Source organism: Aquarana catesbeiana, linkage group LG10 (genome assembly GCF_042186555.1).
Source record: "Aquarana catesbeiana isolate 2022-GZ linkage group LG10, ASM4218655v1, whole genome shotgun sequence".
NCBI lineage: Eukaryota > Metazoa > Chordata > Amphibia > Anura > Ranidae > Aquarana > Aquarana catesbeiana.
Window position 1 is genome coordinate 203855671 of NC_133333.1, and position 16478 is coordinate 203872148.

At 41.7% G+C, this 16478-nt stretch overlaps 1 protein-coding gene across 1 annotated transcript in view; it reads right to left on the reverse strand.

Moving 5' to 3' along the window:
* Positions 1 to 2543: 2543 nt before the first annotated feature.
* The window catches only part of LOC141111125 (nicotinamide N-methyltransferase-like), a 40403-nt gene continuing 26468 nt past the window's right edge, over positions 2544 to 16478 (reverse strand). Inside the window, exons 3-4 of the mRNA XM_073603161.1 lie at positions 10193 to 10400; positions 2544 to 3001 (exon numbers count right to left, since the gene is read on the reverse strand). Of these exons, the coding sequence (XP_073459262.1) occupies positions 2581 to 3001; positions 10193 to 10400 (629 nt within the window). The 3' untranslated portion in view covers positions 2544 to 2580. The remainder of the gene's footprint in view (positions 3002 to 10192; positions 10401 to 16478) is intronic.

Consider the following 16478-nt stretch of genomic DNA (forward strand, 5'->3'; position numbering starts at 1 on the left):
ATTAGAGCCTATGGCTCTAATCAGGTGATTAAAAAAACCACACCCGCCGCTGAAATACAGGCATCTGGCGTCCGAAAAGGGGCCAGACGCCTGAATAGGGGGTGGCAGTGGCGGCAATGGATAGATTCATGCTATCTATCCATTGATAGATTCACCAGACGCTGGGTTTCATCCCTGGTGATGCTCTACCAGGCCTCTACTGCAACTGTCTTCAGTTCCTGCTTGTTCTTGGGGCATTTTCCCTTCAGTTATGTCTTCAGCAAGTGAAATGCATGCTCAATCGGATTCAGGTCAGGTGATTGACTTGGCCATTGCATAGCATTCCACTTCTTTCCCTTAAAAAACTCTTTTGTTGCTTTCGCAGTATGCTTCGGGTCATTGTCCATCTGCACTGTGAAGCGCCATCCAATGAGTTCTGAAGCATTTTGCTGAATATGAGCAGATAATATTGTCCAAAACACTTCAGAATTCATCCTGCTGCTTTTGTCACATCATCAATTAATACAAGAGAACCAGTTCCATTGGCAGCCATACATGCCCACACCATGACACTACCACCACCATGCTTCACTGATGAGATGGTATGCTTTGGATCATGAGCAGTTCCTTTCCTTCTCCATACTCTTCTCTTCCCATCACTCTGGTACAAGTTGATCTTGGTCTCATTTGTCCAAAGGATGTTGTTCCAGAACTGTGAAGGCTTTATTAGATATTGTTTGGCAAACTCTAATCTGGCCTTCCTGTTTTTGAGGCTCACCAATGGTTTACATCTTGTGGTGAACCCTCTGTATTCACTCTGGTGAAGTCTTCTCTTGATTGTTGACTTTGACACACATACACCTACCTCCTGGAGAGTGTTCTTAATCTGGCCAACTGTTGTGAAGGGTGTTTTCTTCACCAGGGAAAGAATTTTTTGGTCATCCACCACAGTTGTTTTCCGTGGTCTTCCGGGTCTTTTGGTGTTGCTGAGCTCACCGATGCGTTCTTTCTTTTTAAGGATGTTCCAAACAGTTGATTTGACCACACCTAATGTTTTTGCTATCTCTCTGATGGGTTTGTTTTGTTTTTTCAGCCTAATGATGGCTTGCTTCACTGATAGCGACAGCTCTTTGGATCTCATATTGAGAGTTGAGAGCAACAGATTTCAAATGCAAATAGCACCTTTTATCTGCTCCTTGTAAATGGGATAATGAGGGAATAACACACACCTGGCCATGGAACAGTTGAGCAGCCAATTGTCCCATTACTTTTGGTCCCTTAAAAAGTGGGAGGCACATATACAAACTGTTGTAATTCCTACACCGTTCACCTGATTTGGATGTAAATACCCTCAAATTGAAGCTGAAAGTCTGCAGTTAAAGCACATCTTGTTTAATTTAAAATCCATTGTGGTGGTGAATAGAGCCAAAAAGATTAGAATTGTGTCAATGTCCCAATATTTATGGACCTGACTGTACATAGAGGGGGGTGGCTGGAGAGAGGGGGTGGAGTTCTAATATCAAAGCATACACTTTCATTTTATAGCATCATAATAATAGCAATACAAACCACAACTTCCTGAATTCCCTTTGTGGTTTGCAGCTTTAATTCAGCTCTTTACTTTGAAATTCTAAGGACTACATATCCCATTGTACCTTGCTGCCTGCAACCAGTGATTCCTGTACAGATGCCGCCTCCTGAAACGCCTCCTCTTAGCACCTTTGTAGTTTAGAAAGCAGGCTCTCTGAAATGTGTGACATAGCGGTGCCCACTCACAGGGCATAGTGACTACGTGTCAGTCATAGAATTCAAGAAAGTAAATGTGTGGGGATCTTCACAAAGTTTACAAACTTTAAGATCCATCAGATTAAGGGCCAGTTCACACCAGAGCCATTGTGGTGTTGCCCAATGCAACACCACAGGGTTAAAAAACCATCCCACAATCACAGTAATTGAAACCCTCTACCTTGAATCTGCCGCTGCCTATAATCTACTAATGAATGCTATTAAAATAACTACAACTAAATATTACTATAGAAAGATCTGGCTAGATTTACCTATAAAAGGAGAAGTATGGACAAAGCTCCTTTGACCATACTTCTCCTGTGGGTCACAGGGGGGCACTTAGTTTTGCACTCCTGTGACCCTGATTCAGCCATTAGCGAGCTAAAGCCCGCTGTCAGCTGATGTCACAGAGCCGGTTCAGGCTCTGTAGGTATCACAAAATTAATTTCAGGATCTCCCCAGATGCCTGATCGGCAGCTGGCTCAGCCTCTCAGCATGCTACTGGGAGACTGACCCAGCCACCCCCACCCCCTCTACAGCCCACTGCTTCAGTGGGCACTGGAGGGGCAGAGCACAAAGCATTGACTGACAGTCACCACTCTCTGCTCAGACTAGACCTTTGAACTGAGCGATCAGCAGTCTTTGATTACTCAGTTCTCAATGTAGAGCCAGCAGAGGACAGCTGCAGCTCGGGTGCAGCCATCCAGGTGGGAATGTATGTTTGCTTTGTTTAATTCCCACAGTTCTCTTTTAAAGTCAACTTAAAAAAGACATTGAAGTTAATTTTGCCTCTTTTTATTGTTTCCCTTTATGGCTTTAATGTTTTCGGGCTAGAAGACAGAAAGAAACGTTACAATTAAACACCTCTTCTGGAAATTGTAAGTCAGTACATGTTGTAAATTCCTCAATCTCACATCCACTCTCAGCCACCGCCTCTCGCACAATATTTTCATCAAGTGACAGAACTGAAAACTTTGCCTCGCCAACTAAGTAATGCGAGGCTCCTAAATAATCATTGAGAAGTAGATGACCCCCGGGTCTGATCAGAGATACAATGTTCTTCAGGGCAGTTTTAAATTCTTCAGCATTCTTGCAAGCACAGATAAGACACGCGGCAACGATCACACAATCTGCCAGGGGAAGGGAATTTGGCTCTAGAGGATTGGATTTGGTGACATCACACTTCATAAGTGAGACTTTCCTGCGTATCTTCTCTGCCTTCTCCTCCTCTGTGGACCTAGAGTTAAGAATATCAGAATCACTACAGGTATTTTAAAACTGGCCATGTTGACCAATTTATTTTATCAAGGCAACCGGACACAAAAGATAGATTTGTGCACTAAATCCAGCACTGATAATGGGAAAGCAATATGAATTATTATTGTATCATCATAAGTTAATAAATGTTACTCCAGAAATCACTCACTGGCAGCCATTGCACTCGTTGTGAACAGAATCATCATCAGACAGCTCAGTTCACAGACACAGTGTACAGAGCTGATCTGAGCGGCTCTGTATCATGTGATTGCTGTGATTGGTCACCACAGCAATCACATGGTGCAGAGCTGCGCTGTACACAGTCTGTGAACTGAGCCGTGAACCAGATACTGTATGTAAAACAGTATTACTGTTTACATCTAAGGCCGCGTACACACGGGCGGACTTTTCGACCAGACTGGTCCGACAGACTTTCCAGCGGACTTTCGACTGACTTTTGACGGACTTCCGATGGATTTTTTAACGAACGGACTTGCCTACACACGATCACACCAAAGTCCGACGGATTCGTACGTGACAACGTACACTGGACTAAAATAAGGAAGTTGATAGCCAGTAGCCAATCGCTGCCCTAGCGTTGTTTTTTTTCCTGCCGGACTAGCATACAGACGAGCGGATTTCTGGGTCCGGCGGAGTTACGACGTAAAGATTTGAAGCATGTTCCAAATCTAAAGTCCGTCAGATTTGCGACTGCAAAAGTCCACTGAAGGTCCGGTGAAGCCCACACACGATCGCATTGTCCACCGGACTTGGTCCGTCGGCGTCCATCGGACAAGTCCGGTCGAAAAGTCTGACCGTGTGTACGCTGCATAAGGGTCTAAGGGGTGGGGCGATTGTGGGATCATTTTTTTTATTTCAACCTTTTCACCTTCCCCTCCTACCCTGTAAATCTGATATCCATCCTGTCTTTATTGACTTGTATATTAACCTCCCTGGCGGTATGATTATTTCAGATTTTTGATGCTCAAAGCGGTACAATGTTTTGCATGGAAATTTGGCATTTAATATTGTAGGCCTGTAATTCTAATGCCCTGTACACACGAGCGGAATGTCCGGCGGAAAAAGTCAAATGGAAGTTTTTCATCATATATACCGATTGTGTGTATGCCTCATCGGACTTGTTTTTCCAAAAATCTGACAGACCTAGAAATAGAACATGTTCTAAATATTTCCAACGAACCCAATTCCTATTAAGAAAACCGCTCGTCTGTATGCTGGTCTGACGGACCAAAAACGACGCATGTCCTGAAGCAAGTACAAGACGGAAGCTATTGGCTACTGGCTTTTGAACTTCCTTTTTCTAGTCCCGTCGTACATGTTGTACGTCACTGCGTACTGGATGGTCGGACTTTGGGTTGACCGTGTGTAGGCAAGACTGCTTGAATGGAATTCCGTCGCCTAAACCGGTCGTGTGTACGTGGCATTAGGAATTACACTTACATCTGTCCAAACAAGAGTCTAGTAGACATCAGGGGTATGATAAAGATTGAAACACAAACTCATAAATTATAATATAATAAATAACTATAAATAATTATAACAAACAATATAATAATAAAATGCATTCAATAATGTAATCAAAAACACTGAAATTTGCTCAGTTGCAGAATTGTCGCTGTCATTACTTTCAGTGTTTGATGACGAATTTCCCCACGAATCACTATCGCTCAATTCTGCAAGTGATTCTAATTTATTATCGCTTTTTCTAGCTGGTCTAAAAACGCTTTTGATGTAAACGGACAATTGTTGGTTGCTATGGACAATCTCCAGTTTCCAGGCAGAAAGAATAGTATTTATAATATAATATTGCATGCAGGACACTGGACAGAGCACTAGGGACAAAGGGGATGTGAAATAATTTGATACAGTAATGTAATCTGTAAGATTACAGTGTACTGTATGTGTATTGTGTTTTTTACTTTTTGAATTTGGCGCCGGTTTCCGTCCCCGTGCGTCGCAACGCTCGCAGGGAACGGAGCTCGGCACTGTGATAGATCGAGCGGAGGACGGCTCGCACACACAGCGGGGAGACATCGCAGGATCCCGGGGACAAGGTAAGTAACTTTCCCTGGATCATGCAATGCGATCCCGAGTGTGGCTCGGGGTTACCGCTTTTAGTACTGAAAATCCACCCCGAGCCACACTCAGGAATAGCGCTAAGGAGGTTAACCCTTCACCTTCCCTATCCTGCACATCTGAACATTAAACCTCTCATCTCCATGTATGTGACCAGTACCTTGACCCCTTCCACTCCTCCCTCTGTGTATGACCTACGACGCTGCTGTATCCAGTGCACTATTACCAATCTTCATGTTTTTATCCACCTCAATGCCAACAGGTTTCTTTATTTCCCAAAAATGTGGCTTAACAATTAGATCTTGGGGTGTCTACCATTCAAAAAGGGGTGATGTCAGGGGTGCTCCTTCTGTTCTGGCAATTTTATTTGATATTTTTTATAACAAAAGTAAAAGGAGACCAGTTTCTTCCTTTAATAACCACTGTTTTTTTTTCCACTATAGAAATACCACCAAAAGAATGTCTGTCTCAAATTATGAAAAAAAAAATAATTTGGATACAGTGCTGCATGGCTGAGTAATTGTCAGTCAAAATATCACAGAACTGACAACTGAAAAATGGCCTGGCAATAAAGGGGTAAATACAGTCTGGTACACAAGTGGTTAATTAATAGTCGTTTAGTTCTGTGAATTGTCCGTACATTTCATCAAAGCCCAGGAGAAGCATTAACAAGTGCTTTTATTTTTTGTTTTTAAAAGGTTACTTCATTCTTGTGAATTTTTTATGTGGGCAAGGTGAGGGATTTACATTAGCCACTTGCCCTCTGGAAGATTTACCCCCCTTCATTACCAGGCCATTTCTTGCTTTTTGGCACTGCGTTATTTTAACTGACAATTGCGCAGTCATGCAACGCTGTACATAAATTGTATTTGTCATTTTTTCCCCACAAATAGAGCTTTCTTTTGGTGGTATTTGACCACCTCTGGGTTTTTTTTTTTTTTTTTTTTGCGCTATAAACAACAAAAGACCGACAATTTTTGAAAAAAATATATATATTTTACTTTCTTCTACAGTATAAAACACATCCAATAAAAAAAAATTAAATAATCGAATTTCTTCATAAAGAATATATTGATTGGTTTGTGCAAAAGTTATAGCGTCTACAAACTATGGTATATACTGTAATTTTTTTTTATACTAGTAATGGCTATCAGTAACTTATAGCAGGACTGCGACATTGCGGCGGACAATCTGACACTTTGTGGGAACCAGTGACACTAATAAAGCGATCAGTGCTAAAAAAAATGCACTGTCACTGTGCTAATAACACTGGCAGGGAAGGGGCTCAAAGGGCTGAATGTGTGCCTAGCCAGTGTTTTCGTGTTTACTATGTGCTGTTTTTTTTTTACTAAGGGATGTGTTGGATTTTATTCTCCGCTTTGCAGGGAAACAAAATCCAGCATATCCCTGCAGTCAGGACAGAGCTCTGACTTGTTTACATAGGCAGAGTTCTGTTCTGTGTTCCTCCCCGCCGATCAGCGGGTGCCAGCGGACATCGATCGGCCGGCACCCACTGATCGGTTTGTGCTGTGTCCAATCACAGAACAGCAGCACCGCACACATGCGCCCCCTACCCGGAAGTGCCGGATCATGTACTAGGTATGTGATTCGGCACAGGAGAGGCACTCTGCCGCTGTACTCATACGAGAGGCGGTTGGAAGGTGGTTGATTGATTGGAGCGCACCGCGATGCAGAAACACAACTGTTTATAAGAGTACACGAAGTCTTTGCATCGGACTGTGATGAAGATTTCTAAGAACATTCACACTTTGGATTGTTGGACTTTTGATATACAGATGATGCTATGAGTTTTGAGATGATTGTTTATTGGGGGTGAAACAGGTACTTTATTGTCACAGAAACACAAGATTTTATTGCATATTGGTTTTCACATATTGTTTTCTGCAACATATCTGTAATGGAAGCACAGTAAAAAGGTTCATTTGTTTTATTTATGTTGTATTAGACATGTGTATAAGATCTTGCAAATGCAGCAAGGAACTCCAATTACAGCATATATTATACAGCCGATTACCACATGTCAGAATATCAATCAATCAATTCAGACAGACAGAGGGGACTGAATTATAAATACATCACAATGATTGGTCTTATAGGCAGTAGCGGCTGGTGCTCAATTTTTTTTTTATGGGGGGGGGGGCTCGCAAAAAAAAAACAAAAAAAAACCCCATCAATTGCAGCCACTGTGCCCATCAAACACTGTCATTGTGCCCATCAAACACTGTCACTGTGCCCATCAAACACTGTCATTGTGCCCATCAAACACTGTCACTGTGCCCTTGAATGTGACCCCCGCCCGCTCGCCGTCTGCAGGGCACTTACCTTGTCTTGGTGGGGCAGCGGGTGACGGCGACAAGCGGGGTCCTCTATGCGTCTCCTGCCGTCCTCATCTCCCATCCTCTCCTCCTGATAGGCGTCCAATTTCAGCTAATCAGCTGACAGGTAACAGACCCGAGCACCTGATTGGCGGAGAGGCGGTTCAGTGTTATAAAGCAAATATTCATTCGCTTTCCTAACACAGCTGAGTGAACTGCGGGCGCCAAGCATAGCGCTCGCTGTTTACCTTTTTTTGACGCCTATTAGAGCCTATGGCTCTAATCAGGTGCTTCAAAAAAAAAAAAACCAGCTGCTGTAATTCAGGGGCCGGACACCTAAATAGGGGGTGGCAGCGGCAGCCATGGATAGATTTATGCAATGCATGAATCTATCCATTGGGCATAGAGGGGTGGCTGGAGAGAGGGGGCGGCGCCCATACGCCCTTATGGACGCACCGCCACTGCTTATAGGGCTAGGTCCTGCTTTGATCTGTACAATGTGATACTTATACAACATTGGGGGTGTTTAGGGGGTACCATTAGCAGGTGAAAAAAAAGGCTTCATTCTCATTATGACTCATGGGGATTTTACAACTAGTCAGAAAATCTACACATAACCTGACCAATCATTTTCTGTTTGAAAAAAAGAAGGTCTCACAACGTATATAACAAATTTAAAATGAATATCTGAGCTTTATTTAAAAACAGCTTCCTTAGATGTAGTTAGTATACAGAATACAGCTGTTGAGCCATGATTTACTTGTACCACAAATTTAACCAGTTAAGGCCCAGGCCTTTTTCTGACATTTGTTGTTTACAAGTTTAAATTAGCATTTTTTGCTAGAAAATTACTCAGAACCCCCAAATATTATATTTATTTTTTTTAGCAGAGACCTTAGAGAATATTTTATGTCACACTGTATTCGCGCAGCCGTGTTCCAAACACAATTTTTTGGGAAAAAAGACACTTTCATGAATTAAAATGTGAAAGATGTTACGCCGAGTAAATAGATTCCAAACATCTCACCCTTCAAAATTGCGCATGCTCGTGGAATGGCGACGAAGTTTTTACGTTTACTAATAAAAAGAACCACTTTTATGTGATCACCCACTGTTTAACCTCTTGCCGAATGACGGCTACAGTGTGGACCTACATTGCCAAGAGGCTGTGTGGCGCGCACTGTGATCACCCATTCAATGAGACTCGGGTGGTCACAGATCGGAGTAAGGGGCCGATCCCAGCCATATCACATGATCAGCTGTCAGCCAATGACAGCTGATCACGTGATGTAAACAGAAGATCGGTAATCGTTTTTTATTTTTTCTCCTCACACTGACAGCGTGAAGAGAAAAAGAAAAGCCAATAACCGGCTTTTGTGTAAGGGACATCGGTCCCGAAGAGGAAGAGGCACAGCCACCTCATCTGTGCCCACCAGTGCCACCTGTCAATGCCCACAAGTGCCACCCATCAATGCCCACCAGTGGTGCCAATCAATTCCTCATCAGTGCCACCTAGCAGTGCTGCTTATCAGTGTCACCTACCCGGGGCTTTTTTTCTCGAAGAATAGGTGCAGGAACCCCCCCCTATCTGAGTCACCCTTTGTCTTTGCCCCCTACCCACCTCTGACCACCGTCCCTTGATTTCACCCCCTACCAGTACTGTCCCGTTTAGAGAATACAAAACCAAGTATCATTTTGTGGTGCTAAATCATTTGTATGGAACATGTTGATGATAAAAAGAAAAGCAGTAAAATAGATCCCCTGCAGCCAGGGACAATAGAATCCCAGCAATAGATCCCCACACAATATACTCCCCCAGCAACAATGGACTCCACCCCAACAACAATAGATTCCCTGCAGCAACAGTGAACTACTCACAACAAAATATCACACCCAGTAACAAAACATCCACCCAAGCAACATTAGACCCCCAGCAGCAACAACAGATCTCCCAGCAGCCAGAATCAATAGATCCTCCAGCAGCCAGTAAAAATAGACCTCTCCCTCAACTATAGATCCCTTCCAGCAACATAAGACCCCCCCAGCAACAATAGACCCCCCTTCAGCAACAATAGACCCTCACACAAAATCCGATCCCCACCAGTGACAATAGATTCCCCAGCAGCCAATATCAATAGACCCTCCAGCATACTCCACACACCCCATGCTACTACATACATTTAGTGCTGGAGGTGCCGGAACTGCGTTTCCCCACGTTCCCGCTGAAAAAAAGCCCTGCACCTACCAGTGCCCATCACTGCCAACCATCAGTGTATTTTTGGGGTGGAGGAACTTTACTCGCCTGCACAGAGTCCTGACCTCAACCCAATAGAACACCTTTGGGATGAATTAGAGCGCAGACTGCGAGCCAGGCCTTCTCGCCCAACATCAGTGCCTGACCTCATGTTGGGCGACAATCGCAGCAAAATCACGCCGTGATCAGGGGGCCAATGGAAGTGCCTAAACGTATGATATTAGATCAGTGATTAAAGTACCATATTCTATATAATTTATCAGATCAGCTGTCAATATGCAAAAATGCATGTAGGCAAGAGGGAGCAGCAGGATAGGATTGGAGAGCACTTGATTAATATTGTAGGGAGAAAAGAAAAACTTTTAATAAAATACAAGTTTTCAGATTTTTCAGCGAATTGATGGAATGAGCAACTCTTTTGGCATTCCAGACTCATGTGAACTCATCTATATCTAGTTTGCATTAATAGATGTTTAGTACATACCTGTGGTTTTCAATGTCACAGACACACTTCAGATGTGGAGACCAATCAAAGGCCTCCTTATCACCTTTTAGCCATTTCTCTATTTCTTGCAGGTTTCTTTCTACATAATCTGTAAGGTATATTTGCTTGAAGTTTTCACAAGCAGACAGAATGTGACATATGGTGGGACCAGCACCAATCTCTATAAGAATATTGCCTTCCACATGACCTAAAAAAAGAAATCAAACATGCTCACAATTTTAAAGGACATGTAAACCCCAACAATGAACTTATGTTATTTGGTTCCTTTTGGTTTGTTACATTTACCATTAAAATATTTTTTTTTTTCATATCGGTTTGAAATTTTGACAGCTGATAACTTGTTCTCTGCCTCTACTGCATTCTCTATGTTTTGGAGAATAGGAGGCAGATTTCATTGTAGCACCTTTTTTGTTCTCCATGGCTTTATTCAGCTATCTTCTGATAGTTTAATAATGAGAGAGCAAAAAATGAAAAAAAATAAAAAAATAAAAAAGGATGGGCTGTGCTACTGGTATCACCAGCAGAATCAAAATAACCTGTTACTTTGCTTGCATGGGCAAAAAAAGAACATGCTATAAGAAATGGCTTTGCCTGACTCCTTGTGAACCCAGTATTCTTACCATTTAGGACCAAAGAGACATATTGCTATTGCACATAAAAATATACCAATCAAGTAATACATATGAAAGTTTGAATAAAATATACATTATAATTTGCAAATATTACGTTGAAAAAGAGTATTAAATGTATACAATACAATGTATATATATTTTTTCAATTATCGTAAATAGGTACACTCATTCTCTGCAGAATAATAAAATTCTGAATTCAAATATGGACAAATCTGCACGCAAAAATGCAGGTAAATTGACTATAAACAATAACAGAAACAAATGCCAAATTGGACTCCATTTTTTATTTCACAAATTAAAAAAAAAAAAATCACGAACTTTTAAACATATGCTCTGTACTTTGTGTTACCTTAAATTTTCAGTCGTTTTTAACTAATCTCCTCATATGCCATTGTTTTTTCTTTCAGTATGCATTGTGGATGTAGTGAAGGATTACAGACTGATCATTTTGCAAAGTAAATGTTGATAAATGCGCACACACACGATCGGAATTTCCGTCAGAAAAAACTTGGATGGTTTTTCAGACGGAATTCCGCTCAAGCTTGTCTTGCATACACACGGACACACAAAAGTTCTCTGAACTTTCGACCGCCAAGAACGCAGTGACGTACAACACTACGACGAGCCGAGAAAATGAAGTTCAATGTTTCTAATCACGCGTCAAATTGTTTCCGAGCATGCGTGATTTTTTTGCGCGTCCGAATTGCATACAGATGAACGCATTTTCAGATAGGAACTTTTTCCGACCAAAAAAATTGAGAACATGCTCTCAATCTTTTGCTGGCTGGAATTCCACCAGCAAAAGACCGATGGAGCATACACACGTCGCATTTTCCGACAAAAAGCTCTCATCGGAGTTTTGCTGGCGGCATTTCCGATCGTGTGTACGCGGCATTAGTGTAACAAATAAGGCAAAGCTGTGTTTTTTTTCAATGACCCAGTCATATAGGAGAAAAAGAGTAATTTTTGGAAAAAAAATTCCATGCACATTTGCGTAATCGAAGTGAACACACCTTCGACATTTTTTTACTAAGCTAAGTGAAGGTTTACTTTGTGAGTAATATTTAACTATTTTTAGTAAGCTATCCCCATTAAATCATCTGTGAGATATCACCCTGACATAAGTGTAGCAATTTTAAAAGGCAAGATAAAAATAGACTCTGGTTATGGCTCAATTAATTTTTCTTTATTATGTTGGCATATGGTCCCTCAGAGGTTGGCTAAATACCTTATTGATACATCAGATCAATGTTTCAGAGGGAGTCAGGTACCCTCAAACACGTGGTGGGGCCGTCTGAAAATGTTATGTTTTTGGATCAACATCCACTATATGGTATACACAGTACTAGACAGGGGCACACATAGAAAGACCATATGAGACCCTCCTCAATCTATGTGTTGAAGCTTGCATGAGTCAAAGGAAATGACTCAAAAGCCTGGTTGTTTGCTCAGCTTACCATAGCTTAAGTCAAGAACAAAATGACTTGAAATCTGAGTACCCAGAAAATGTGGCCATACTAGGGGAATCCATGCATACTATGTGGCCATACTAGGGGAATCCATGCATACTATGTGGCCATACTAGGGGAATCCATGCATACTATGTGGCCATACTAGGGGAATCCATGCATACTATGTGGCCATACTAGGGGAATTCATGCATACTATGTAGCCATACTAGGGGAATCCATGCATACTATGTGGCCATACTAGGGGAATTCATGCATACTATGTAGCCATACTAGGGGAATCCATGCATACTATGTGGCCATACTAGGGGAATCCATGCATACTATGTGGCCATACTAGGGGAATCCATGCATACTATGTGGCCATACTAGGGGAATCCATGCATACTATGTGGCCATACTAGGGGAATTCATGCATACTATGTAGCCATACTAGGGGAATTCAAGCAAAGCTTCTGAAAAGTTTGGGACCCATAGATAACTCATTATCTTTCGTAGTATCTATTTACTATTTAACAGCCTTTAACTGAATTAATCCTTAAAAATCCAAGGGGCTTCCCCAGTCCTGAAGTCTTTTCCCTCCCTCCTTTCCTTTTGTAAACTTTTCTCACCCCTCATGTACATCTTTCTTTACCTTTTCTCTTTTTTCGTGTCCTACAATCTACTGTTTAACCATTTGCACCTATTGGAACTAATCAAGATGACGATGACTTGGCAGGTGGGTCACCACACTAACTAATTAATGTACCAGTTGTACTGATGATCTGACTGATGTGGCTATACCAGGCCTTAAAGTATTGACATATTTGGTTTGATTGTATCCTTGACTAATGCCAGGTCTTTTGCTGTCTCCGTGGTTAAGCATTGTTTTTTAACATGTAAAAACTCAATAAAAAACAGAAAAGGTAAGACAAAGTTAAAGAGTTAGTTCACCTTTAAAAAACTTCCAATGTTCAAATTAAGAGGACCCATATCAACAAAAAGCACTGTGCAGATTAAAAAAAAAAACAGCTTCTTTCATTATCATATAAGACGCATTTAGATTACCCTGATCTGCACCTCCTCACGCTGTACGTTTAAAGCCTCGTACACACGATCAGATTTTCGGGCCGACCATTCGTCCGTTTTTTGCTGCATGCTAGTCTCATGTCGAAAGTGAAGAGGTTACTCACAATACGAAAATTCTCGTAAGACAGAATACATCAGAAGTGACGTCATGTGTTGAATAGTTTTGTATGTATTCTTTCGTTTCTGAGCATGCGTAGTCTCGCTCTTACGATTTTTTTTTTCGTAAGAATACTGAACTAATTAAACGAAAATCGGAAGTTAGTTCACGTACGACAAAAATTTTATAGTCTGCACATCCAGCTTTTTTCGGACGAAAAAACAGATTCGGCTGTCGAAAGCATACTAACGATTCCGAAAATCGGAAGATCGTTCGTCGGATGAAATTTTACTTCCGATTTTCGTATTGTGTGTACGGGCCTTTAGATTGTTCTCTGTGGGATTTCCTGCATCCCATGATGCCTTGCTGTTCTCCTTCTCTCTCTCTTCCTGCGCGTTCTGTACTTCTGTGACGATCCCACCCCTTCCGCACCAGAACAGCAAAGCTCGTTCACAAACATCTAGGGGTCTCAAATTGGCAGCCCTCCAACTGTTGCGAAACTACAAGTCCCATAATGCCTCTGCCTGTGGGATTCATGCTTGTAAATGTCAGCCTTGGAATGCCTCATGGGACTTGTAGTTTCACAATAGCTGGAGGGCCGCCAGTTTGAGACCTCTGTGTGTTTGTCACCTTTCCTACACCTGTACTTGATGCCCCCCTCAGCATGGAACAACAGCTTGTGTGTTTACCTGCTTATCTATGCAGCAGCTAAAAAGTCATTCATTGTGAATGAGTAGAGAGAAAGAGAGAGGAGATGGGGTGAGAAAGAGGGAAGAGAGACAGAAGAAAGACAAAAAAACAAAAAAAAATATTATATATATATATATGAAAAGAGAAATAGGGAGACTACCTAATCTTCAAAAAATAAAAATATTGTAGCAACATGTGTTATAAGAAAAAAACATACAAATCTCATGTATTAAAGTGTATACATATGTGCTATATCATCTAAACATAAATTGTGCAGCGTTATGGGTGAGACTGCCCAAAATGATTCCCTTTTCAATTAGTAAGTGGAAGAAATACACACACACACATATACAGTAACAAATTTCCCAATAATCCTCCAAAAGCGATTAGTGAAAAAAAAGAAAATTAAAATCCAGTGTTTGGTAACACTGATATATCAGGCACTTCTCAGTCCTCTTATAATGGTGTGAGCACATATCCTTGTTGTTGTATGTGGTGTGTTGAAGAGGGATTTTTTTCTGGTTATATCAGCATTCCCAAACATTGTATTTTAATTTCCTTTTTTTTTTACTAATCACTTTAAGAGGATTACTGGGAAATGGTTTACTCTATATATATATATGTGTGTGTGTGTGTGTGTGTGTGTGTGTGTGTGTGTGTGTGTGTGTGTGTGTATCTGTGTGTGTGTATCTGTGTGTGTGTGTACGTGTGTGTGTATGTGTATGTGTGTGTGTGTGTATGTGTATACGTGTATGTGTGTGTGTGTATCTGTGTGTGTGTGTGTATGTGTATACGTGTATGTGTGTGTGTGTATCTGTGTGTGTGTGTGTGTGTACGTGTGTGTGTATGTGTGTGTGTGTGTATGTGTATACGTGTATGTGTGTGTGTGTGTACGTGTATGTATGTGTGTGTGTATGTGTATGTGTATGTGTGTGTGTATGTGTATGTGTGTGTGTGTTTTCCACATACTAATTGAAAAGGGAATCATTTTGGGTAGTCTCACCCATTACGTTGCACAATTTATGTTTAGATGATGTTGCACATATGTATACACTAAAGCCTCGATCACACGATCAGATTTTCGCACACCGTTCATCCGTTTTTTTGTCACATGCTAGTCTCAAAATGAAGAGGTTACTTACCATACCAAAAATTCTCGTAAGACAGAACACAATGTCAGAAGTGACGTCATGTGTTGAATAGTTTTGTATGTAATCTTTTGTTTCTGAGCATGCCTAGTCTTGCTCTTACCTTTTTTTTCAGACAAAAACCGTACTAATTAAACTAAAAATCAGACATTGAGTTCACGTACGAGACACAAATCTTCTAGTCTGCACATCCAGCTTTTGTCGGGCGAAAAATCTGAATCGGCTGTTGAAAGCACCGTACTAACAGTCCGAAAATCGTCAGATCGGTCGGACGAAATTGTACTTCCGATTTTCGTATCGTGTGTATGGGCCTTAAGGCTCTAAACCCTGCGATTCCTGTGTGGGTTCCTGCATCGCACCCGAATCACCGGCAGTTCACACTGAGATCTGTGAACCACTGCAAGCAGGGCAGGACTTAGGGTGGTGGAGGCCCCTGGGCTTGAGTCACTTTCGGGCCCTACCCTTCTATACATATGCACAGCTCTATAAAACAGAAATAGAAAAGGACAAGGTGCGCCAGACTCAGTGCAGTATTAAAGAACTTCAGTTTAATTGGATAAGACAAAACAGCCAAATGGCTACTCACAAAAGTAGATAATATATAAGCGTATAAGTGGGGGATACTGTACTGGTATTAATCCTGGGTCCACGATTAATAAAAGCAATAAAGATTGATAAAATGATAATTACCATATTTATCGGCGTATAACACGCACCCCAAGTTTAGGAGGGAATTTTAAGGAAAAAACTTTTAGGAGGGAAGTTTAAGGAAAAAAACATTTAAATGCCCATCAATGCAGCCTTATCAGTGTCCATCTGCAGCCTTGTCAGTGTCAGTGTAGCCTTGTCAGTGTCAGTGTAGCCTTGTCAGTGTCAGTGTAGCCTTGTCCCAGTGTCATTTGCGGACTTGTCTGTGTAGCCTTGCTCCAGTGTCATTGCAGCCTTTCAGTTTAAAAATGGCGCCGCCGAGATACAGAGCCGGATATCCTGTGTATCTTGACGACTTTCGGCTGCTCTCTGCGGCTTTCGGGGGGCTTTCAGCGGCTTTCGAAACAGGCCGGGCCCATGGGGCCCCCTATTGGCCGGGGCCCATGGACTTGAGCCCAGTCAAGCTCAATGGTAAGTCCAGCCCTGACTGCAAGTGTCAATACTAAGTTAATG